This window comes from Petaurus breviceps, unplaced genomic scaffold (genome assembly GCF_028583685.1).
Source record: "Petaurus breviceps papuanus isolate PSGF00001 unplaced genomic scaffold, PetGlider_PUasm1.0 188, whole genome shotgun sequence".
Classification (NCBI taxonomy): Eukaryota; Metazoa; Chordata; class Mammalia; order Diprotodontia; family Petauridae; genus Petaurus; species Petaurus breviceps.
The window spans coordinates 34,937,879-34,963,141 of record NW_027185804.1 but is presented as its reverse complement, the minus strand read 5'-3'; the positions used below and the strand labels follow the sequence as shown (position 1 = coordinate 34,963,141).

Below are 25,263 nucleotides of genomic sequence, written 5' to 3'. Positions count from 1 at the left end.
CTAGAATGTCAGAGCTGGGAGGGACCAGAGAGCATAGAATGTCAGAGCTGGGAAGGTCCATAGAACACAGAATGTCAAAGCTGGAAGACACCCCAGAATATGGAATGTCAGAGCTAGGAAGGGATGTTAGAAATTCTCTAGTTCACCCTTTGAATTTTCCAAACTGAGGCCCAGAGAGTAGGGCCTGTGAGCCAGGTTGATGGTTCAGCTATGTCTGTGTTGGGGGGGCATGCCAATCACAGTATGTACTGAGGCTGAGTTTCAGGGGAGAAAGTGCTCCCAAACGTCTCACTCTGAGGTCTGGACAGTATTGGGACCCAGAGTCTTTGCTCTGTTGTCAGGGCTGGAGAAGAGGCTTGACAAAGGCCAGTTTCTGCCCTGGGGGCTCTCTTAGGAAGTCCCTCATTACAGGTTTTCATTTCTCCCACAGCTCACTGACCTTCTGGACTAGAGTTGGGGAATTCATGGTCAAAGAAGCTCCATAGCCCCAGCCTAAGGAACCTGCTGCTGTCTGCAGAATGCAGCAGCAGCAGGAGGAGGGGTGGGAGCTTGGAGGTTTCTCAAAACCTTCCCAGACAGCATGGGCGCCTTTCTCCTCTCTGTTAGATCATTGGCTCCCCTCCACCCAACTCCCCCCGTGGGCAGCTGCCATTGGGAACACCAGCAGTGGGTGGCAGGTTTAATTATAGCATATATTTAGACCAACAGAGAAAATGAGGGTGGGTGGGTTGAAATGCTGCGACCACGTGCCCCACTGAAGGAGAGCAGGGAAGAATTTTGCCTTAGACACTGTTTCCTGGGCACAAAAGACACCTAAGAAACCTCAGAACTGGAGAACTTGGAGCTGGGAGAGCAACTAACCCAGCCTTTCGTTTTCCACAAGAAAACTGAAACCCAGAGAAGTTAAGTGATTTGCCTAAGGTCACACAGCCTGTGAGTAGCAAGATGAAGATTCAAACCCAGGTTTTCTGCTCCAGTCCAGGATTCTTTCCACCGTATCACTCTGCTTTTCTCCATAGGGAACAAGCTTTTAATGATGAAGATGATGGACCACAGGCTGAAAGGGAACTGTAGTGACCATCTAGTTCAACTCCCTTATTTTTTTTACAGTTGAGGAAACTGAGGCCCACAGAGGTCGAGTCACTTGTCCAAGTAGAAGAGACAGGATTTGAACACAGGTCCTGTGACCCCATGTCCTCACTATATAGTGTGTGGAAAAGGTCACCTCTCTAGATTTTGGGCTGGGGAGTGACGCATCCCATGTCCACATCACCTGGAGGACAACTAGGAATTAGTTCGAGGGGTGCCCTACAGTTTTAGGAAAGGGAAAGGATCCCAGCCCCCTCTTCTTAAAAAAGTTGCCGCTGGAGCCCCAGGCTATGTGTGTTTCCATGACAGCTGAATGGCAAAGTGAGTGGAGCACAGAAAGATCTGAGTTCAAATCTTGCCTTGGTCACCTCCTAGCTGCGTGACCTTAGACTCTACCTGCCTCAGTTTCTCCAACAGCAAAGTTGGATTAATAGTAACACCTACTTCATCAGGCTGTTAGGATCAAAGGAGGTAGTATTTGTAAAACACCAGGCGCATAGTAGGCATTTAATAAATGCGTGTTCCCCTTCCTTCCTCGTCTACTCTGTATCTATCTTATGCGTACTAGTTATTCCCGTGTTACTTCACATTGGAATGGAAGCTTCTTCAGGGTAGGCACCATTTTTAGAGATTCTTTGATAAATGCTTGTTTTTGTTTTGTTTTGTATTTCGTTTTTTTGGCAAGGCAATTAGGGTTAAGTTACTTTCCTAGGGTCACACAGCTAGTAAGTGTCAAGTATATGAGGCCAGATTTGAACTCAGGTCCTTCCTCCTGACTCCAAGGTCGGTGCTCTAATCACTGTGCCAACCTAGCTGCCCAGATAAATGCTTGTTGATTGACTGTGTGACCCTGGACAGGGTTACCTGTCTGAACCTCAGTTCCCTCATCTCTGAGATGATAAGGCTGAACTAGATGTCCTTGGAATTTCTTCTTGGCAACATATCCATGATCCTAAGTCCTAGATTGTGGAAAAGAACTGAAAAACCAAAGAAATTCGAAGAAAGGGGAGATCACTGGAATCCATGGCAAGCAGGACAAGCTTGACTGAAGAATGGGACTTGATTGAGGACTTGAGGAATGGAATATCCTTGGGATGGACCAAAAGGAGGCGGGAGAAGTAGGGAAGGGAGGAGAAGGAGATGAACAATTATAAGCAAGGGTTGCAAGATGGGAATGAGCCTGGGCTTGGGAAGCCTGAGCCCCAATCCACACCAGATTCTATAGCTCTGTTCTGTTCTTCAGTTTCCTCATGTGAACCATGGCGCCAACTCACCTGATTCTTGTAGGACAGCTTTCTGGAGAGTGTAGAATAGACTTGGAGACAGACTACAACCGAGTCAAATGGAACGTCACTTGTTCTAAATTTCTCACTTACAAAGTGGGCATACATGTACCACATAGTACCACATAGGCTGATAGGAGAAAAGCACTTTTTTTAACCTGAGGGCTTTACATGAATGTGGAGTTTGCCCGTGGTGAACTCATATAAATGTCTGTAGAACAGAATAGACCAGGACTGATTTGAATTTGTGCATCGTGTCTCTATGGGGTTGGAGGGAGGGAAGAGCAGGCCAATGAAGCTTCAGCATGAGGGACCCTAGATCTCAAGGTGGCACCAACTGGACTGCTCGGGATAAAACCATCTTCTGATAGGGGATAATCAAGCTTAGTTCTTCATGATCCCCTCTCTTCCATCCCTGGAGAGGCAATAAAATAGGATTCCATGAAGCGTGGGTGGAGATTGGACTACATGCCCTGGGAGTGCTTGCTGATTCTCAGGCTCTGACCCTGGGAGCTCTGGATTTGTAGGCAAAAGAATTGAGTCCCATCCTGGAAGGCTCTGCAGCTTACTTGCTGTGGGACCTTGGACAGATCTCTTAATTGATCTGGGTCTCTGTTTCCTCTTCCATGAAATGGGATTAAAATTACTTATAAATAGTGCTTCTTCTCCTCACCTCATACTGTGACTGGGGGTGTGTGCTTTGGTAGCTGTATAGCACTAGGGAATGACTGTGAACTATTAATATTACTTGGCTTCTATTCAAAGTCCCCATCTCCTTCCTTGGGCATTGGAGTCCTTCCCCTGAGGGTTGGGGGTGTGTGGGAACCCTGTTGTGCTTGACCCTGAGGGCAGCCAATGAGAGACATTGCCCTCATGGCCTATGATGTCATTGTCCATTGCTGTGGGCTGTCCTGGAACTGGGCTGGGAGCAGTACTACAGGTTATGTGCCAGGTCCCAAGGACAGAACCTGGGACCTCTCAGCAGGCCTGAGCTGAAGGGACCTTTCTCTTTTCAGCTCTTCTGAAGCCAGTCCGCAGGTGCCAGTGACCAAGATGGCGGCCAAACAACCTCCGCCTCTCATGAAAAAGCACAGCCAGACGGACCTCGTGAGCCGCCTGAAGACCCGAAAGATCCTTGGAGTGGGAGGAGAGGACGATGATGGAGAAGTGCACCGCTCCAAGGTAAGGAGCCTTCTTGGAGGAAGATGGGGTTGTAATCTTGGCTAACTGGCATAGTCAGATTGATAGACAGGTAAAGAAGAAAAGAAAAACAAGAAGGGCAAAGGAAGAGGGAGGGAGAAGGAATGAGGCAACCCCAAGATTTCTTCTTATGCAGGGATTCAAGGATAGCTCCTTTATATCCCACCTCCCCCACCCCTGGTATTTTAGAGTCAGAAGGGACCTTGATAAGCATCTAATCTTTTCCAAAAGGAGAAATGACATTGTTAAGTGCTCATTCAGTCTCTGCTTGAAGACCTCCAAGCAGGGGGAGCCCACCACTTCCACAGGTCACCCATTCCACTTCTGGGTAACCTTAGTGGTTAGGAAGATTTCCCTACCATGAAGGCTAAACTTAGCTGTCTGTAACTTGCACCAAATGCATCCGGCTCTGTCCTCTGGGACTAAACTAAACTAACCTAATCCATCCACATGGTCACTCTCCAAATACTTGAAGACATATCATGTCACTATTATGTCCTCTCTTCTCCAGTCTAAACATCCCCCTATCTTTCTATGACATGGTCTTAAGACTCTTCACCATGTTGAATGCTTCCCAACTTACCGTCTCTTTAAAGAGCAGGCTTTAGGATGGAACTTCAGATATAGTTAAAGTATGGAGGAACTGGCACCGTATTTTTGAAAGATGTGCGTCTTTAAAAGTATTCCCAGATATCACTAGTGTTTTTTTCACTGACATCAATGTGGGGCCTCTAGGTGGCACAGTGCATAGAGTGCCAGAAAGACTATCTTCCTGAATTTAAATCTGGCCTCAGACACTTACTAGCTGTGTGACCCTGGGCAAGTCACTGAACCATATTTGCCTCAGTTTCCTCATTTATACAATGAGCTGGAGAAGGAAACCAGTATCTATGCCAAGAAAACCCCAAATGGGGCCATGAAGAATCAGACATGACTGAACAACCACTGAAATCACATTGGTAAACAAATTGCACTCTCTAGGAAGTCATGGATAGGCTATGATTTCCATCTGTGGAGGGAACTTCCAAATAGATGAGATTATCCGAGTATTTCACTGTTAACTTATATGGTTTTTCCAGCAAACTCCTGTCTAACCATTCCTCCTTCATCTTATATTTGTAAGACTGAATTTTTTAACCCAAGTATAAGACTTTACTTTTATCCCTGCCCGATAATTTAGCCCATCAAGATCTGAATTCTATCATTGGTCACATTGTCCATTCTTCCTATCCTCCCATCTTTATGACATCAGAACTATTCAGTCCCAGAACTTACCCTTGGCCTATCTCCTGGAAATGGGACTCCAGGCTCAATTGATTCAAGATTTTTTAAAAAAATTTTGTAATATCTTTGCTTTTATATTAACTATATTTCCCAATGTATTCCTCTCTATCCCTTCTCAGAGAGCTATCCCTTATAATAAAGGGGAAAAAAGAGGAAGGAAAACAGATCCTCAAAGCTAACCAACATAGTGAAAAAGTTTGACATCATGTGCACATTGCATGCCAGTGGTCCCTCGCCTCTTCAAAGGGAGGGATACTTTTTAATATGGCTTTTACTAAATGTGTGTGTGTTTCATCTCTGCCGGTAAAACCCATTCTTCATGACCTATGGAAATTCATTTTAGGAGTCAAATCAAATGAGAGACAACAAGGTATTATACAAATCGCATTGAATTTGGAACCAGAGGACCTTGGCATAAATCCCAGTCTGATACTTACCAGCTAGATGACACTGGGGGAATCTCCTCCTCTCTCTGAGCCTCAGTTTCCTCACTGGTGAATTGGAGGACATGGGTTAGATACTCTTTGAGCCCCTTTCTAGCCCTGAACCCAGTTATGGATGATGACTTTCTGAATAGGTCACCAGAAGCTTCAGTGGGCCAGCTCCATAGGGAGGAAGGGGGGGCTAATTCTTCAACTTTCCCTTGCCCAGGTTTTCTCCTGGCATGGGGTATAGACCAGCTCCTTCCCCTTCTCCCCTCCTCTCATCCTCTTAAGGGACCTTATCTTGTTTGTGTTAGCTCAATTTCTCCACTGTCAAAATAAGATGATCCAACTACCTTGGGACCCCACCCCTCCTCTGCTTGGATCCCTAGGCGGTATCTGGAGATACCATGATGGAGAAAGGGGGAGGGAAAGATCTGGGCAGGAGGGAAGCTTTGGGAAGGAAGATTTTTCTCTCCACAGACTTATTGTAGGTAAAAGCTCTTTATAAAGCCTAGAGCACAATAGAAAAGCGAATGGTTTGTATTATAAGGAAAGAATTGAATTGGGGACTGAGGGGGGTGCTTAGCTCAGTGAGAAGCTAGGAGGGACTAGGGGGGCACCTAGTGGCCGAAAGATCCTATTCACTTGACGGCAGTTCCACTACTTGGATGGAATCACTATTCAAGGTTTCAGATACAAGGCAAAAAGGAAGCCTTTCCCAGACTCCATTGCTTATAGATCTACAATCGGAAGGGACCTTAGAGGGAGGGTGACTGGTGTGACCCCCGATTTCATAGCTGGGGAAACTAAAACCCAGGGAAAGAAAAGTCATTTTGTGGAGGTCGTCCAGGTGAGTTTGACAGAGTGGGAATTTAAACCCCCCCTTGACCCTAAATCTAATGCTTCCTTCACTATGATGTACTCTCTGGGGGTAAGGCAAGGGCATGAATGTGTGGGAGTGGTCCTGAGACCTCAGGCCTGAGCAGAAAGGCAGGGCTTTGGTCAGTAAGTGGTGATAGGTATCCCTCATCTGGCCTGTTATAATAGTCCCTCATTCAGTCTCCCTGCATCATCTTTCCCTATTCTAATGCACTCTCCATTCAATTGCTCAAGTATTTTCCTAATGCACAGGTCTGACTGTGTCTGCTTGTCATTTAAAGCCCTTCTCACTTGGGCTTGGAATCATCCTACCTCTCTGGTCTTATTACATATTACTATCCTTTAAATACAATCCCACTGTGGCCATCTTACTGTTTTTCTATTTTTCGTGTCTGTGCCTTTGCACTGGCTGGTCCCCATCTCTACTTCTTGGAATTCCTAATTTCCTTCAAGACTCAGCTGAAACAGTTCCATCTACCTGAAGCCCTTCCTGATGCCTCCCAACTAGTACCTTCCCCCCAAACTGTATGGTCTCTCTCTCTCTCTCTCTCTCTCTCTCTCTCTCTCTCTCTCTCTCTCTCTCTCTCTCTCTCTCTCTCTGTCTCTCTGTCTCTGTCTCTCTCCCTCTGTCTCTCTCTGTGTCTCTCTATATATATGTTTCTCTGTCTCTCTGTGTCTCTCTGTCTCTGTCTCTCTGTCTTTCTCTCCCTCCCTCTCTCTGTCTCTCTCCCTCTGTGTCTCTCTGTCTCTCTCTCTGTCTCTCTATATATGTTTCTCTGTCTCTGTGTCTCTCTATATATGTTTCTCTGTCTCCACACACACACACACACACACACACACACACACACACACCCCTGTACACAACACGTATCTGTGCCTATATTCCTGCTCCTGATAAAGGGACGAGTTCATCTCCGCATTTGTGTCCCCAAGGACCTATCCATGTGCCGACTCACGATAGGTGCTTAGTAAATGCTGGCTGATTGATGATTTTATTGTTCATGTGTGGGAGAAGGGATGGGGAGGAGGGGCCGGGAGAGGGTTGCTTTCTTACTGGAAAAGAATAGAGCCCAAACCCTTCTTGCCTTGAGGTTCTCAATGGTCTCCAGTGGCCCTGCATCTCCCCACCCCCAATTCCCACCTTCTTCTTCTCAATGGCAGATCAGCCAGGTGCTGGGAAATGAAATCAAGTTTGCTGTTCGGGAGCCTTTGGGGCTCAGGTGAGTGGAGCCTCCCATCCCCCATTCCCCCCCAATGTGTGGAGAGAGGAAGGGAAAGGGTGGCGGGAAGAAGTAGAGCAGAGGAGGCTCCATCCAGCCAATGTCTACCTGCCTCAGGTTTGGTTTCCCTGATCTGACCATAACTGGAGTCTTCTTTCTGAACCCTAGTCAAAGGGTCTTTGATCCTTAGCTCCATCGTTATTTCCCATTAAACTCACAGAGACCCATGACTTCACTCTCTCCAGGTTTGCTGGCCAGGGGGGTCTTGGTGGGGAGTCAGGGATGAGGGTGCTCCCTTTGCCTCTGGGAATGGAGGCATCATGGGAGTTGTGGGGTGTTCTTGGCTCTGTATAACCTATGTCTTCTCTTCAGGGTCTGGCAGTTTGTCTCAGCTGTTCTCTTCTCGGGGGTTGCCATCATGGTAAGAAAGACCACAGTTCAACCTGTAGCCATCGTTTCCCCTTCCCCCTTTCATATCTGTACTACCACAGCTCAGCCTCACATGATTTTCCTACCAATTTTCCCAAGAGGGTTCCCTCAACTCTCCCTACCCCAAATCAGGGCAGTTCAATTGTCTCTACATCGTCCTTCTTAAAATAAATCTTCTAGAATGGATCAGTCAGCTGTACCTTACTCTACAAAGAAATGAACCGAGTTCCTATCTTCAAAGAACTTATAAGAGGCACCCAGTGGACCAGAAAACATCATTATTTGCCCCATTGGGTCCCATACCCAGTTATCTGAAATGGAAAGAGCTGCTCTGTCTCCCCCTTCCCCCCATAAAACATACCATCTCCCACTTCCCCCTCGAATATTGGGGGCCAAAGGCGGGGGGGGCCATAAAATGGGGCACTAGAAAAATCACAGGCCCTGAAGTCGGAGGATTTAGGTTTAAATTTTGCTTCTGACACTATCTATCTTTTTCTTGGCGAGTTACTTCAAATTCCAAATCTCAGTTTCCTCATCTGTAAAACTGGTCTAGATGACCCCTAGGGATCTTTGTGTTCTGAATCCATGATCCTATAACTTCTTCCCAGCCACTGCTACCCACCCGTGCCTAGGTTTTGCCTGGGAAGGTAGGATATCATTGGTGGGCTCTCCCAGTCTACCCCTTCCCCAATGTCTTCTCCTTATACTTTTCAGGCCCTTGTCTTTCCTGACCAGCTGTTTGATGCTGTCTTTGACGGAGCTGAGGTGAACAGCAAAACTCCAATCCGACTCTATGGAGGGGCACTCCTCAGTGAGTAGGGATGCAGGGGTCTCTGGGTTGAGGGTGGACTTTCCTGAGAGGAAGTAGGTGGGGTAGCTCAGTGAGCAGGGCAGCTCAGAATCACAGGACTTTGGAGGTGGAGGGAACCGCAGTGGCCAAGTCTAGTCTAACCCATATATGAAAAGGAATTTCAATATAGTTGTAAATATTCCTTCCCATTTTTCTGCTGGGGCCCCACGAGAGAAAGAACACTTGGAGCTCAATCTAAGGCTGAGAGGGGGACAGGTAGCATTAAAACTTCCTTTCCCTGAGGGGTCACTAATTCCATTAAGGTAGGAAAGATCCTCTGGATATTACTGAGAAAAAAGGGAAGGCACCAATGCCCTAGACTGGCATGGTCCTGCACTTATCCCCTGTCACTGCTTCCTCCAGGCTTTGGCCAAGTACGTCTGTGTGTGCTCAAGAAGTCACCTCCCATCACCAGGCCTCAGTTTCCCAACCTGTAAAATGGGAGGGTTAGAAGAACAGAAAGCAGCTTGGTGCAATGGAGAAAAAGCATTAACTCCAGAATTGACACCCTGGAACTTATTACCTGGGTAACTTTGGGCAAGTTGTTTCGCTTTAAGACTCTGTTTCCCCATCTGTAAAATGAAGGGGCTGTGGTAAATGTCCCCTGAGATCCTTTGCAGGTCTAGACCCTAAATATGGTGCTCTCAGGCCCTTGAGTGGCTCCCTTGAACCTGTGGTGCCACCTTGTGGCAAAGCTCAGAATAGCAGCCCATCATGGCACCGACCTAAGAAGCAGTAGCAGCAGCAGCTTACATTCCTAGAGCATCTTAGGTCGGATGGACTCCCTTATACCCTTAATCTCATTCAACCCTTATGGCGTCCCTGCCACACAGGTCTTGTAGGTATTGTCTTCATTTTACAAATGGGGAAACTGAGGCTTAAAAGGTGAAGTGACCTTAGAGCGGTAAATCACCAAAGCCAGAGCTGGTCTCTGAATCCTGACCTTCCACTATGACCACCCTGAGACCATGGTGCCTCAGAGCTAGAGATGCTGTGGGAAGGGAGTTGTATCTGGGATCAGGATGACTTAGTTCAATTAAATTCAGACATTGACTAGCTGTCTGACCCTGGTCAAGTCACTTGACCTTTGTCTGCCTTAGTTTCCTCCTCTGTAAAATAGGGATAATAATGGCACCTCCCTCCCATGGTTGTGGTGAGGCTCAGATAAGAGAATATTTGCACAGTGCTCTCAAACTTAACGTTCTCTACTTTACACATTATTTTTATTAGCCTTAGAGATCACTAAGTCAAATCCCATTTTACAAATGAGTAAATGGATGTCTAGAGTGATTCATTGACCTCCTTAAGGCCACAGAGCTGGTAAAAGTAGAGGGATTGGGGATCAGATTCTCAGAGGAGGAAACAGGCACAGAGAGGAAGGGATGTGCTTAAATAAGGTCCCAGGGCTAGACTAGAGCCCCACTGGTAGGGAAGGACTCAGATGTGCCAGCAGAGAGCAGGGCGCTGGACAAAGCCCTAATGGGGAGGGTGTAGATGTGGGCATAGTGAGATGGCTGCTGAGGTTCCTTCTAGCTCTCAAGGACCCAAGGACACTGTCTTTGGGGACACCATTTGTACTTGACTTAGAGGAGAGATGGGAGACATCCTCTGTCAATGCAGGCTCCCCTTATGTGTCGACCCTGATTATCTGAAGCCTTTCCCCATAAGTACCTTGCCTGTGTATGAGGAGGCTAAAAAGGCCCTGCCCCTTGAATTGACTGGGGAGAGGGAGCTAGGGAGGAGAGAGGGGAGGACTGGTCCATGGGGGATCAGTGTTATCCCCACCCCACAGCCTGCTCTCTCCTTCTGTCTCAGGCATCTCTCTCATCATGTGGAATGCCCTCTACACAGCTGAGAAGGTCATTATCCGCTGGACGCTGCTCACTGAGGCCTGCTACTTTGGGGTGCAGTTCTTAGGTGAGTTGCTAGAGGGGAGACCTTAGAAGATCTTTTACTTCAATGTTCTCATTTGGCAAATGAGAAAACTGAAGTCTGGAGAGGTGGTAAGCAACAGAGAGGATTTGAATCTATGGTCCTCTCATTCCAAATCCAGCTCTCTCTTCACTATAGCTCATGCTGTCTTGACTACGGCATATGTCCTTCTCACCAAACAGCAGGTCAGCCAGTCAGCCCAGGACGCATGGAGGTGGCATTCCCAATATCCCCCATCTCCTCAAAACTGCTTCCTTCGGGTTGGATGGGGAGTGATGGTAGAGTCTTGGTTGGGTTGGTCTTCATTCTCATTTCAGTAGATTTAGGGGATACACTTTGGGGAATGAAGATAGGGGTATGGGTGGAGCACAGTCACCTGGGTCTCCTGGTAGCAATTGAGGCTGGCATCCTTGAGGCTGGGCATCTGGCATCCTGAAGCCAGTCTTCACACCCCACTGACAACCCTGGGGACCTGCCTGATTTCCTAATGATCCCTTGCATGCCTCTGACATGGTCAGTGACCATTTTCCTCTTCATTTTTAGAGGTAGCTAGGTGCCACAGTGGAGAGAGCCCTGGCTTTGGCTTTAGGGAGACCTAAGTTTAAAGCCTGCCTCTGACATAGACTCCCCTTAGTCCCAGGTTTCTCATCTGTAAAATGGGGGAAATAATCATACCTACCTCATGAGATTGTTGAGAGGATCAAATAAACTCTCATCTTTTTCAATAGACAAATATTTATTTTTTCTTGCACCTATATTCCTAACCCTCCCCCTACCATTGGAAAAGAGAAATAAATAAAAACAAAACCCCTGTAACAAAAATATATCGCCATCAAAACAGACCCTTCATTGGCCATGTCCCCAGAACAGGTCTCATTCCGCACCCTGATTCCAAGATGAGCAGTATTACACATGTTCTCTCATTCAGAACGAGATGATTTTTGAGATAATTTCCAAAGTGTCCCAGTAGCATTAAATCTATTACCTCATTCAAAATGAGGTCATTTCCAAGGGGAATAGCATTAGATATGTTATCTCATTCAAGATGAGTTCTCATTTTGAATGAGACAATATATGTAAAGTGTCTTGTAAACCATAAAGTGACATATAAATGCTGGCTATTAGTATTAATCAACAAGCATTTATTAAGAACCTACTATATACCATGCACTGTACTATTCACTGGGGATATGAGGATAAAAGCTTAAGGGGTCCTGCCTTCAAGGACTATGGGGCCAAACCAATGCACACCGATAGACAAATATAGATATTATAGGGAGGGGCAATGAGAACTTCGGAGGTCAAGGAGGAGCTTGGGTAAGGGGTGGTAACTGAACTGAGTAGTGAAAGAAGTGAGGTATTCTAAGGGACACAGTGGGCGATGGGGGCAGACTACACAAAGGCAATGGGGGTGGGAGGGTCGTGTATAGGGAACAGTGGAGGGCCAGTTTGTGAAGGAAAGTAGGGCTCAAGGAACCTTGAAAAGAGCCGGATTTGGGGAGTTCTAAATGCCAAGCTAAGCAGTTTGTATTTTCTGCCAGAGGCAGAGGGAGCCACCAGGGCTTCCTGGTTAGACCTGAGCTTTAAGGAAAGGCACCTTGGCTGTTGAGTGTGGGATGAATCAGAGCAGAGAGGCTTGTGGCACTGTTCTGGGCCAGAGGTGCTGAGTGCCTGTCCCTGGGTGGCAGCTGGGGGAGTGAGGGAAGGTGGGGGCATGGGGGTGAGCTGGAGGTCGGCAGCATCCACAAGACTCAGGAGCTTCTTCCCATTGTGTCTTTCAGTCACCACTGCCACCCTGGCAGAAAACGGGCACATTTCACCAGGGGCTCTGTTCCTCCTTGCCAGCCGTCTCCTCTTCATCCTCGTCAGCCTTTACTACTATTACCAAGTGGGCCGGAGAACCAAGAAGGCCTAGTAGCCCTGACCCTCCCTTGGGCAGAGGATGTCAGGGGTGGGGAGGCCTGCCTGTACTTCCCTGGGCCAGGGGGACATTCGGGGGGTTTTATTTTTTGATTTGTTCTTTTCATCTACTAGAGGGGGTGACCCTCTCCCCATCCCCAGACCTTGACTGCTTAGTTCCTGGCCCAGGCAGGGAGGTGGTTACCCTGCCTTGGCTCAGTGAGTCTAGACTGAAGAGTTTTCATGTCCTAACGAGCCCCTGGACCTAGGATGGGAGCCAACCTTGACCCTGGGCCAATGTGTAGCCACTGACTTTTCTCATGAGAAATCTCCCTAGGTCATGACCAGGTATTTGAAACTTCCCAAGGTAGGAATAAGACCTGGTCTAGGCTTTGAGGTCCCGGAAGCAGCAGTGATACTGTGGAAAGAACACTGCATTTGGAAGCAGAAGGCTCTTGAGATCAAATCCTGGTTCCTCTTCCTTCCTACCTGTATGACCTTGGCCAAGTCACTTAACAATCCTGAGACTCAGTTTTCTCATCTATAAAATGAGGACATTCTGCTTAATGACCTCTAAGGGCTCTTTCCAGCTCTAAATCCCATGACCTATGAGCTAGATGAGAAGATCAAAGGTCCCTAGGGATAAACAAAAGCATCTCTTCTCTTTCTACTGGGATAGACTGGATGTGGCCACTGTAGGGGTAGAATGAAAGGTCCACCTCCACCTCTTGGGAATCTTCAGCCTTTGGACTCCTGCTGGTCATTGCTGCTGAATCCCTGAATCTCAGAGGCACCTGCAAGGGACCTCTGAGCTCATCTATTCCAAGCAACATAAGGGCCTGAGACCAGGGAATAGAGGAGGAGACATCCCCCTAATGGGGTCACCAGAGACCAAGCTCATGGGGCTGCCCCCGCATCCTTTGGTAGGAGGGATTTTCAGGGACCCAAAGCCTGTCCCATGGATGTCCTCCTAAACTCTCTGGAATCCTCAGTCTGAGTTCAGATCCAAGGTTTTCTCCTTGTCCTTTCATGGATGACTATTCCAGGCACTCAAATTCAATCTGCCCACACGGCCCTTGGTCTTTCCAGACAGCTCCATATTAGAACTCTTGGCTAGAGATCCCTTTTCCTCATGAGTTGTCCCAGTGACCATCCCTCCTCTGAAGCTGAGCCATTAGGCTCCACTCCAATCTCACCCTTAAATGGTTTCTTGGGATCAGTGATTTTGCTGTTGCTAGCCTATGGGCATGAGTTTGCAGATGGGTCACTGGGACAGACTGTCCAGTGGACTGTGAACACAGCTACATGGGGCCATAGAGATAGGAGTGAGTAATTCTAGTAATAGGAAATGTCTCTTTTGGAGGGTTATCTCCCTTTCTAAAGATGGGTAGTTTCAAGGGTAGGTGAGAGAGAAGTCAAGAGATGCTTCTCTAGTTTCTCCCCTCCCCCATCTGACAGACTCTAGGGTCTTATCTGGATCCCCCAAAACTGCCTGAAGGTGAATTAGACCTTGATTGGGAGGGGACAATATACCCTTTCAGATTCAGCCTTTGCAATGGTCCCTCCAGGCAGGTGACTGACACTGAACATTGGGCCCAAGGGCTCTCCCCAGCCCCCAATTCCTTCCAGTCTATAGACACCTCTTCCTTTCCCCTTCCTCACCCCAACCTTCCTCAGCTTCCCTTACCCTCGTTCCATTCTCTGGATGGGGGCACTGGTGAAATCCATCCCCACCTCCACCTGTCACTGACAGGTTCCCTGAGTCACAAACCATTTTGTAAATAGTAGAATTAGGATATGCAAAAAAAAAAAAAGAGAGAGAGAGAGAGAGAGAAAGAAAACCCCCATCATTTCTGCAAATCGCAACCCTCCTCTGTGTTTGCCTCCTGTGAGAGCCCCTTCCCCTGCCGGCTCAGCTCTGACCCAGTGGGCAGGAAAGCCTAGCTGCCTGACTTCCCTCTTTCCTACTTTTCTAGTCTCTTTTCTCATTTTTTTTCATGCTTCAAATGGTGCCTTTAGAGCAGGAAATTCAGAAACTCATGTTCTATTCCAGAAGGACTCAAATGTCATGTGTGTATCTTTGTCTTTTTTTTTTTCCTTTGGGTGTTGCAAGACTTTGTCCTCTGAACCTGATACCTCAGTAGTAGAAATAAACAAAATCCGTTTGGTCAAAATCCTGGCCCCTGTTTCCCCAGATTTTCCCCCAAACAGGGTCAGCCTGGACCAGAGGGACTGCCCCCACCCCCAAGACTCCTCCAGGGTTAGAGGCATTGGAGAAACAGGAACTGGAGAGCAACTCCCCTGCCTGCCTCGACCTACTCCATTGGCTGCTGGTGTGGTTGAGAGGGTAGAAGACAGCTTCACTGCCTTAGTCTGGGTCACCTGCCTTTGGGTGGGGCAGGGAGGGGTCGGGGGAGGCAGGCAAAGTGTGTCGTTTTATGGAAAAAGGAAAAGCTCCAACTATAATTACGCTTACCCTCATGTGTGTTCAGGGTGGTGTTGGGCAAGGGGAAGGTAAGTGAACCAAGTGGGTGGGTTATATGAGACCTGAGCAAAACCTCTCCAGCTACCTGCCACATTGTGCTTTACACACACAAACACACACACACACACACACACACACTTGACCAAACACATATGCATACAATAAAGGCATAGGTAATCCCTTATTGAAGAACATAGATTGTTTAGAGCACCGAATGTCAGAACGAGGAACTTGTAACATAGAATGCCAATTAGAAAGAACCACAGGAAATAAAAACATCAGAATTGGGACCTTAGAACATAGAATGAATGTCAGCATTGGAAAGGATCCTAGAACACAGAAGGTTAGACTTGGAGTAGACTTTAAAATGTAGAATATTATACCTGGAAAGGACCTTAGAAATGTAGGACATAGAATGTCTGAATTGGGGACAACCTTAAAGTTTCTAAAGGAAACCTTAAAACATGATGAGGAAATCGAGGTCCTGAGAAGGAAAGGGCCAAGGAGTGAATAAATATCAGTCAGGACATGAACCCAGGTTCTCGGAGTCCAGTTCTTATCACTGTGACACATTCAGCTTAACAACACATTTTACCCCCACCCCCACCTCCATTGCTCTGGCCTGGACATGCTGATATGATTGCAGTCATGAAAAAGAACCTGGTGTCTTCAACTTTCCCATGGAACTTCCCGAGATGATCCAGTCCAAAGCCCTGGGTGGGAAGTGGTCTTTCTTCCCGTTGCCCCCAGGCAACTACTGCTCTGCCTCTTAACTGCTTTAATTAGCCCGGGGTAAACCAAAGTCAGTGTCAAGGCAATCTCTCTGGCCTTAGATTTCTCTGTAAAATGAGGCTGTTGAACTGTATTGCATCGGAGATCCCACCAATTACTTGATCTATGACCCTATGTCTTCTGCCTTAAAATCCAGGGCCCTGTTCAATGAAACTGAGTTCCTTGGATACAAACATTTGTGGAAACTTTTGAATGGGTCCATGAGGATCTTTTGGCTTTACCAGGACTAGTTGGGTGGCAATGGTCCAACCTTATGAGTAGAGGAAGGGGCAAATATTCCCACCAGTGGATCCCTTCACCTTCAAACAACTTCATAAGCCTTCCCTGACCTGGAGATTCTATCTTCCAACGTTCCTTTAGAGCCACTGAAGGCCTTTTCCATAAACGGAGCATGTCACGGGACAGGAAGTTCAGAAGTTCCTTATCCTCCCTCATTCCCCATCTCATGGAATCAGCTGATCACATGAGGTTCAGTAACCCCTCAAGGCATTAAGGAGATGGGACACAGAGGTTTGGGGAAAAGAACCTTAGACTGGAAGGCAAGAGACTGAGTTTATATGACCCCTGGCAAATCAGTTCATGTCACCGTTCTTCAATTTCCTTGGTAAAACTGGGGGCTGGACCAGATGGATGTTCAAGTCTCTTCTGGCCTTTACCATTATAGGTCCTCAGGTCCCTCCCAGCAATGATAGTCCATGTTCTCTATTCTAAAGACCTTTCCAGATCTGATGCCCTATGTTGGAAAGTTCCAGCATTTCTATGTTCTAAAGACCTTGCTTAGTGCAAACATTCTATGTTCTATGTAAAGTCCCTCCCATTTTGAATATTCTGTGTGGTTAGGCACTTTCTAGCTCCGACATTCTATGCTCTAAGTAGGGGTTCTTAGACTGGGATCCATGGACCTGTCAAGGGGTCAGTAGATAGATTTTAAGGGCATCTGTGAACTTGGATGGGGAACACAATTACATCTTTATTTCGATGTAATTGGTTTCCTTTGTAATACGATGCATTTAAAAACATTATTCAGAGAAGGCTTCACCAGACTGCCCAGAATGTCCAAGACGCTGAAACCCCTGCCCTGAGGCCTCTTCTGCTACTAATATTCAATGTTCCAAGACCTTCTCCATGTGGGACTTTAAGCTCCCTTTCAACTGTAATATTCTATTTTCTGTACTGCAAGGTTTCTTTCACTTTGACTATCCTATTATGCTACAAGCTTCCTTTCAGTTCTGACATACTTTCTTCTGTATGCTAAAGTCCCTTAGAGGTCTGATATTCTGTGTTCCAAGGACCTTTCCAGCTTCTCCATTCCATGTTCTAAGACTTCTTCCAGCTCTGACATTCTGTATTCTAAGCTCCCTCTCCAATCTGACATTCTGTGTTCTAAGGACCCTTTTAGCACTAACAACATGTGTTCTAAGGTTTCTTCCAACTCCGACATTTTGTTCTAAAAAATTTTCCAGCACTGAAGAGGGTTCACAGGATTGCAGATTTAAAACTGGAAGAAGTCTCACAAGTCATTAACACAATTTTACAGATAGAGAAACTGAGGCCTAGAGGGTTGAAGCCTTTTGCCCTAGGACCCACAGGTCACAAGTGACCATCAAGGCTGACATCTTGACTCCGAAGCCAGTGTTCTTTCCTGTTCCCCCTTGCCTCCTGTTTCTGTTGGGCACTCCCTCACCCTATTCTCTAGTTTCCACCTCCCCTCCCCAAGACTCGAAATCCAAAGCAGCCTGATTCATGCTCACCATTTAGGTATGCAGTTATTTATTTATTTATTTTTTAAGAAACAGACACAAAGACCGGTGCAGAACATTCAATGCGTGTTCTGTTTTATATTACAAAAAAACTCCCCGATATAAAAAAAGCCTGATGGGAGGGAATACATGATAAATTAGCTCTGCTATCTACTCCAAGGAACATTTACAATTTTCAAAATAGACTTTCCACATATTTCACATGGCAGGAGACTGGACAGGGAAGGAAGGGGGAGGGCCCCGTGGTGTTCAATCTCATTAGCCTCCAAATAGACAAAGACAGAGAAAAGGGGAAAGGGACAAGTCAGGGGTGGGGGGAGGGGGGCAGGGGGATGATTACTAAAAACAAGCAGCAGCAGCAGCAACTCTGGCCCCAGGGTCTAGTGGGGACCCCAGAGCCTGCCCCTACCCTTCACGCCAAAGTTTTCTTTCTTTCTCCAAAGAGTCAGTAGCTTCTGAAAGGTGCACTGGTTTCTAACACAACCGGCAGCCTACGCTGGGATTAATCTCCCACCAACCCCACTTCCTCAGCCTTGACTCCCCCCGCCCCCTTTGGATAGGATTGGATGAAGGCTCATTTGAGTATGAGAAAAGCTGGGAGGAGAGGAAAATTTGCCCCACTCTGAGTCGGGTCTAGATAGTATACCACCACCTCCTTCCCCCCCCCCCCCAAGCTCCACCCTGTGCCCCTGAGAGAGGAGCTGTCCTGGCCCATTCGAGTCTCCTCCTCCCTGTTTCCTCAGAAAAAGGCTTTCTGTTCCTCCTGCTGTCTCTGCTGAAACTTACTCCTTTCCCTTGGTTACCAGGGCCCTTTTGGGAGGAGGGATTTGTTTTTACTCCGTGGGCCTGGGTGACATTCCTACAGGGGCCCTGCTACCCCTCTTGGGCACAAACTTTTCCTCTGGCCTTATCAGGAGGAAGGCAGAATAGTCCATGGGGAAAGAGAATCCAAAGGAGACAGGCAGAACCCCAGTGCGCATTTTCACCTGTGGTAGGAGGGGAGATGGACATGCACCCTGAGGTTTCTGCCCTGCGGAGAGTAAGACTTCTGAGGGCAAAAAAATCACAGTGCCGTTGCTGCGAGGGCCAGAGCTGAGTGTGTGCCAGTGGGTGAGGCCAACAGTGACCAACCATTGCTCTGGAGGGAGGAAGGGAGAAAGGAGGGCAATAGTCCTCTGACTTTACCTTCTCTAGAGCAATGTGGGTGGGGGTGGGATGTAGGGGCCTGGAGGGTGGAGGGAGGCAGCAGAGAGAACTGAGGACGCATCTGCTTGCAATGGGTGCCCTCAGGGACCCATTGCGCCAAGCCCTGGTTGACTGGCTATTCTGATTCATGGCCTCCAGTGAGGGAGCCAAAATGGCATAAGGTAGCATTTACATCCTGTGTAATCTGGGGTGAAACATGCAGAAGCCCTGAGCTTCATCTGCACAAGCCTGTCACTCCCAGCTCAACTGCTTTCCCCAGCACTGTGGAGTGACCAGAATGAAGGTGGTGATAACAGATAACTCCAGTTTTCTCTATCCAAAGATCCTCAAAATCTCTCCATTAGGACATGCCCCTCTCCTTCCATCCTTAACCCCAGACCCCTGTCCAGCCCTTCCTCCCCAGGTGAGTTCCAATTTGAACTCAAGTCTTTCCAGATGACATGGTCTCTCCAAGATTGCCTGGTTTTTAGTCTTCTTCCCAGAAGGCTGACCTTCTCAGCTTCCCTCTCTTTCTACTTCCTGCCTTAGGGCATAAGACCCATCTGTCGCCCCTTCCCCTTGCTAGGCCCTGGTTCCAAAGATAGAGAAAAAAAAATAAACCTGCCTTCTCATGGCTTGGTTGAACGTGGTGGCTGTGGTCTACAAGACTGGCCCTGAGGGGGTGGTTGTGGGGACTAGCTACACAAGGAGAAGGAGCAGTGGGAGATGTCTCCCCACCACCATGCTGCCAATGCTCCTTTGGTCTTTAGTGCAATCCACACCTGGTTGGCTTCTGGCTCCTGGTCCCTGGGCAGGGTGCCCTTAGGGAGAAGCCCGGCATTCATGTCCAGTGCGCAGCACTTCTGATTCAGGGCTATCTCCTTGGCCAAGTATATGTTACAACAATCTTTTTTTTCTTTTCTTCATTTCTTCTTGTTAAAAAAAATAGCTATTTACTGCCCAACTTCTCGCCATCGCCACCACCTGCCCCCTGCCCACTTTGCTTTGTCTGGATCAGGCAGGCAAGCAGGGGTGGGGACCACAGGGAGGGGAGGAGGCAAGGCAGGGTTAGCAATCACCAGGAATGGGAGGGGTAGGATCCTCTTTACTGGATCCCTCGGAAGAGGCACATGGCAAAGATCATGGCGAACAGCTGTAAAAAAGAAAGCAGAAGACGGAGTCAGGCTTGGCTGCCAGCGAGCTTGAGGCCAGAGCCACTGCTCAGAGGCAATGGAGGAAGGCTTTCGGGGCTCTGTCCGTGGCCCCCATCACTCCATATGTGAAATATCCTCATTTCCCCCCCTCCTAGAGGGCAGGAATGCTGTCACTTTTTTCTGTGTCCCCACACTCAGCACAATGCTTGCACACATGAGGTCCTTAATAAATGTTTGTGAAATTGGATTGAGTGGAATGGTCTAGAATGAGAGAATTTCCTGACTGCCTTGTTTTGCTAGGCGCCATGCTGCTCTCTGCTTTGGGTATGGCCTGGATGAGGAATTGTCAGCTGAGGCAGTAGGATACAGAAGAGAGTGTGCTGGCTCTAAAATCAGAAGACCTGGGTCCAAATCCTGCCTCTGACACACACTATCTGCGTGCCCTTGGCCAAGTCACTTAAGTTCCATGGGCCTCAGTTTCCTCCCCTGTAAAATGAGAAGGCCACTCTTTGATCCCAGCTCTGTGCTGCTCTCATCTCTGGGCACTACACTGACCAATAAGTCTTTCCCAGAATGAGTGGCACGAGTGGAGTTTGTTTGGACTACCTAAGGAAGGAAGCTTTGGGGGACAAAAGCAGACAGTGGAAACTGACTGATTGCATTCCTAAGGTCAAAGTGGGGGAACTTGAATTTTCCCGCTGAAATTTCCCATCTCCTCCAGTAGCAACTTGAATGCCATTCACCATATCTGATGGCTTTGGAGACTGGGCATTCTCTTTCCTAAAAATATTGGATGATATTTCTTGATTAAAAAATAAATTGGGGGTGGCTAGGTGGTGCAGTGAATAGAGCACTGGCCCTGGAGTCAGGAGGACCTGAGTTAAAATATGGCCTCAGACAGTTAACACTTGACATAGTTACTAGCCGTGTGACCTTGGGCAAGTCACTTAACCCCAATTGCCCTCCAAAAAGCAAAAAACCATAAATAAATAAAATAAATTGAAATGAATTTGCACAAATATCAGCTGCTTTGAGGATTTTACACCACTGTCTTAAAAGACTGAGAATCATTAGGGAGTGACCTGGTGAAGGCTAGCTATCACTGCTTTGGTTATTTATGGCTCCCTCAGGCCTTTGGGCCTACCAAAGTAATAGCTTTGCCATGATCTGGGGTTCCTTCTCTTGCCTCCAAGGCCAACAAGCTGAGAGGGAAGAAGAAAGGAGGAAGGTAATTCCATTGCTAGAGATTTCCGCTGACAGATGGCATTATATGTACAGGTCAGGTTCACTCAGCCCTTTTGAGGAGGAATGCTTAGCCTTGGGGACAGAGTCTGGTATAGGCTTCCCTGTAAGTCAACAGCAAGTGTGGAGAAACTGAATTTCATGGGAATGTAGAACTAGCTTTAACAAATGATTAGTGAATCTGCCCAATGTTCTATTGGCTTAGGCATCAAAATGGAGTAAGGGTGAGAATAAAATATTCAGGGCAAGAGCTGTAGAAACCTCATGGAAATGGGTGCAATGGGATAGACGGAGAGCCTATGTAGGTTGGATTAAGCCCAAGATAGAATCTCTGAGTCTCAGATATGGGCAGTGAGAAACACACCAGGCTTGGGAGTCAAGAGACCCGGGTTGGAATCCCATCTCTGACAATGACTAACAGGTCACTTTGGGCTGCAGGCATTTAACTTCCCTGAAACTTGATTAATTTATCTGCAAAATGGGGATAATAATATCACACCTACCTTCTCAGTCCATGGTAGGGTAGGCACTTTGTAAACCTTAAAGTCTACAGAGAGGACCATTAAAATTCTATTTCTTTATCTGGGTAGGAAAGGGAAATGGTAATGGGGGTAGGATGCTTTTGAATCAGTCACGCCTTCCAACTGATGAAGCCAAATTATAGTTACAAGGAAATATTTTCCTGCTCTGCAAGCCCTGTCAATTATATACACCAACCTCTCCCAGGGGTGTTAGAAAGAAAAAGCTTTTGTAAGCCTTAAGGCTCTATGGGAATGTGAATTGCTAATATGATTAATCATTATTATTATATCAATAATAACCATTATTAACTCCATCAGAAAGATGAGAAGAGTGAGAGAACAATGATGTGATGGCTTCGCTGCCTCCCTTCCTACAAAAGCTCTATGAGGCACATAGTATCGATGAATGCTAGAGAAGGGATCTTAGAGGTTATTTTACAGATAAGGAAAATGAGGCCTAGAGGAGGCATGACTTGCCTAGAACCATACAGGTGACAAGTAGCAAGTTGCTGACCTCTTATACCTTCAAGCTGAGGGCTCTCACACCATCCTGGGAACTGAGATCCAGGGAAGTTATGAGTATGTATTGAATACAGGGGAGTACTGTTTCGTCCATCTCTAGGTCAGGAGGGTCTGGAGGAATCCCCTAGGCCAAGTGAGGGTTGGTAACTACTATCCCAGAAAAGGCTGGGGTCCTGGGGACTTAGAGGGAGGGAAGTCTCAAGAAGGATGAGTGAGTGGGGCTCAGTCTGAGAGTAGCTGGCTTTCTTTTCCTCTGGGGAAGTCTTTTGTTTTTTTGAGGGGCCTCTACCTGCATGAAGCTCTGTCCCAGCCATGCCTTGGGGGGCGGGGCATAAGGAAAACCTTATGTTCAAATCCAGCCTCAGGCACTTACTAGCCTTGTGATTCTGGGCGAATCACTTAACCCTTGTTTGCCTGTTTTCTCATCTGTAAAACAGAGACAATAACAACACCCACTTCCCAGGACTGTTTGGAAAAGCAAATGAGATAATCTCTGTTAATTACTGAGCTTAATGTCTGGCCCGTGGTAAACTACTATTATTCTGTTATTACCTCAGAGGTCAGTGAATCCATCCTCCTCATATTATGAATAAGGACACTGGTCCAGAGAAGTGACTTGCCCAAGGTCACTCAGTTAAGGAGCATCAGGCAGTCTGAATTCTTCTGATTACGTCATTTATGTATCACTTAGCCCTTACATCTTGTCCCTGCAGGGAGGGACGGGTGCCATGGGGGTCTTGGGAAAGAAAACCATGAGGGGAGCAGGGTAGGAAGGACCAAAGCTCCTGCCAAGTGGGCACGGGGTGTTTGTGGGCTGGGCCACCTGGAAACAAAGGCACGTTGCTTACCTCAATGGCCAACACCCCAATGGCAAGAGCTCCAGCAAGATATACATACGTCTCAAAGGAATTGAGGATCACAGTGTAACAGCCCTAGGAGGAAACAGACAGCAGGCTGAGGTCAGCCCCAGCCCCAGCAAACTCTTCTTTTTACTGAAGAACGAACGACCCCAACTAAGGAACGCTCTAATCCGGTGAGCGGCACTGAAGGAGCCAGAAATCGGCAAATGCTGCCTCTGAAGCTGCTGATTAGAGTCACACAGGCAGAGGCGGAGGGGGAAGGACCGCAGTGGACACTTAACCCCTCCAGAATATACTGGACAGGTCACCGTCCAGGCTCTGCCTGAAGATCCCCAGTGAGGGAGCGCCCACTGTCCATCTGGCCAGCCCTGATCGTTGAAGAGTCTTTCCTGACATCGAGCCCCAGCTGGCCTCTTGCAGTTTCTGCTTTTGAATCCCTCTTTCATTGGACAGCTCTTCAAATAAGTGAATATAGTTACCATGTCCTCCCTTCCCCCAATCTTCTCCTCCCCAAGTTATTCATTCCCAGCTCCTTCAACCAATCTTCCCATCCATGGACTCCAAGGTCTTTCCCAATCCTGGCTGACCTCCTAGGGACAATCCCCAGCTTAGCAATATCTGTCTTAAACCATAGCTCCCAGAATTTAACACAGTACTCCAGATGAGGTCTGATCAAGACAGAGTGGAGTGGGGGTCCACCCAACACTGGGGGGGGGGGAGGAGGAGAAGCCAATGAAACAAGCAGACTCCCCAAACCCCAGCACTGAGGCACAAAGAAGCCTCCCTCTGCTCTTTTCATGAGAATGACCTACCCATCAGAAACTTCGCCTTTCTGCCCTAAGGCCAGACTGGAAACATTTCAGCCTCACTGTGCCTTTTTTTTTTTTTTTTTGAGAAGCTGGTGACCAGCAGCCTTGGATGGGGAGAGACACACTCTCCTATGGGATGTTTTAGCACCTGCTGCCTTCTTATCCCATAGCTCCAGCTGCCCTGCCTTCTTACCTGAGGCAAGAGCAGGGCTGCCTTTTCATCTTCCCCCAGCGTCACACATGTTCTTCTGGAGGAAGCCTTTCCCTATTGCTTTTAATTCTAATGCCTTTCCTCCGTGGAGTTTTCCCAGTCATATACTTTATTTGTATGTTATGCCTCCCATGAGATTGTAAGCTTCTCAAGGGCAGGAGCTGTCTCTTGCTTCTTTGCATCCCCAGGGCTTAGCACAGTGCCTGGCACATAGTAGGCATTTAATTAAAAATGCTCATGGACTGAGTGAGATGTGACCCTTAATCAAGATAGTGGTGGGAAGTGGCAAGAAGGTGGCATGAGGGACGCCCCAAGGCTCTTGATGGGTGGCACATTCACATGGGGAGGGAAGGCTAGACACAGACAGGCAACAAGACTTGTGCTGGCTTGTTCCCTGTGCAGACCAGACTACATTGAATTTGAGCCCGTAGCTGGCTGCAGGATGGCGCAGGCAGACCAGCTGCTCTCCAGCTATTGAGTCCCCACCCCAGCTTGGTCTTCCCTCCAAGTTTCTTGGGTTTGCTCCCTCACCCAACTCCTAAGTCTTCTCCAAAACATCTGGTTAGAAGGCTGAGGTCTTGGGTGTGGGCCTTCTTAGTGCCATGGCAATCCAATCCCCAGAGTAACTGAAAAATAAAAACACAGTCCTCTCTTTTCCTGAAGGAGGATGGAGGGGTTGGTAGTTTCTGTGCTGTGCTTTGGGGTCCTGGTTGTAGTTAAATCTAGAGGTTGTGGCCAGGTTGAGGGGAAGGGGGAGGGAACAGGGCTCAGTGTCTCACCTTTGGGGTCTTAAGATCTAAAGTTAGAAGGGATATTAGAGTATGTCTATGGAAAAAGCCCTGGATTTGGGTGTCAAAAGAGCTCTTTTAGATTCAGATCTAGTGAGTGTCAGGGTGACCGTGAACAATTCCCTTCCTTTCTGAGCATCTGTTTTCCTCAACTGTAAAATGAACAGTTGGACTAAGTAACCTCTAGGGTCCTTCTTTAGCTGCTAGCATTCATAGATCTCTCCAAGGATTGCAAAGTGATTCCCTATGTTATTCCAATGGAAGAGGAGGGAAGGAGAGAGAGAAAGAAGAAGAGGAGAGAGGGAAAGGGAAAGAGAGAGAAAGAGAGAGAGAGAGAGAGAGAGAGAGAGAGAGAGAGAGAGAAAGAGAGAGACAGAGGTAGAGACAGATAGAGAGTGAGAGACAGAAAGAGACAGACAGAGAGAGACAGAGAGAGAGACAGAA

The 25,263-nt window shown here is 47.5% G+C and overlaps 2 protein-coding genes across 6 annotated transcripts in view; one reads left to right on the top strand and one right to left on the bottom strand.

Moving 5' to 3' along the window:
• TP53I11 (tumor protein p53 inducible protein 11) overlaps positions 1 to 14,664 on the top strand; it is a 25,303-nt gene extending 10,639 nt beyond the window's left edge. For both annotated transcript variants that reach the window (XM_069091477.1, XM_069091475.1), the window contains exons 2-7: positions 3,389 to 3,554; positions 7,322 to 7,380; positions 7,753 to 7,801; positions 8,524 to 8,620; positions 10,475 to 10,576; positions 12,373 to 14,664. In XM_069091477.1, coding sequence (XP_068947578.1) covers positions 3,389 to 3,554; positions 7,322 to 7,380; positions 7,753 to 7,801; positions 8,524 to 8,620; positions 10,475 to 10,576; positions 12,373 to 12,506 — 607 coding nt within the window. In that variant the 3' untranslated portion in view covers positions 12,507 to 14,664. The remainder of the gene's footprint in view (positions 1 to 3,388; positions 3,555 to 7,321; positions 7,381 to 7,752; positions 7,802 to 8,523; positions 8,621 to 10,474; positions 10,577 to 12,372) is intronic.
• Positions 14,665 to 17,520: 2,856 nt separating this feature from the next.
• The window catches only part of TSPAN18 (tetraspanin 18), a 292,916-nt gene continuing 285,173 nt past the window's right edge, over positions 17,521 to 25,263 (bottom strand). For all 4 annotated transcript variants that reach the window (XM_069091472.1, XM_069091473.1, XM_069091474.1 and 1 more), the window contains 2 exons: positions 23,000 to 23,083; positions 17,521 to 19,865 (listed from right to left, as the gene is read on the bottom strand). In XM_069091472.1, coding sequence (XP_068947573.1) covers positions 19,818 to 19,865; positions 23,000 to 23,083 — 132 coding nt within the window. In that variant the 3' untranslated portion in view covers positions 17,521 to 19,817. The remainder of the gene's footprint in view (positions 19,866 to 22,999; positions 23,084 to 25,263) is intronic.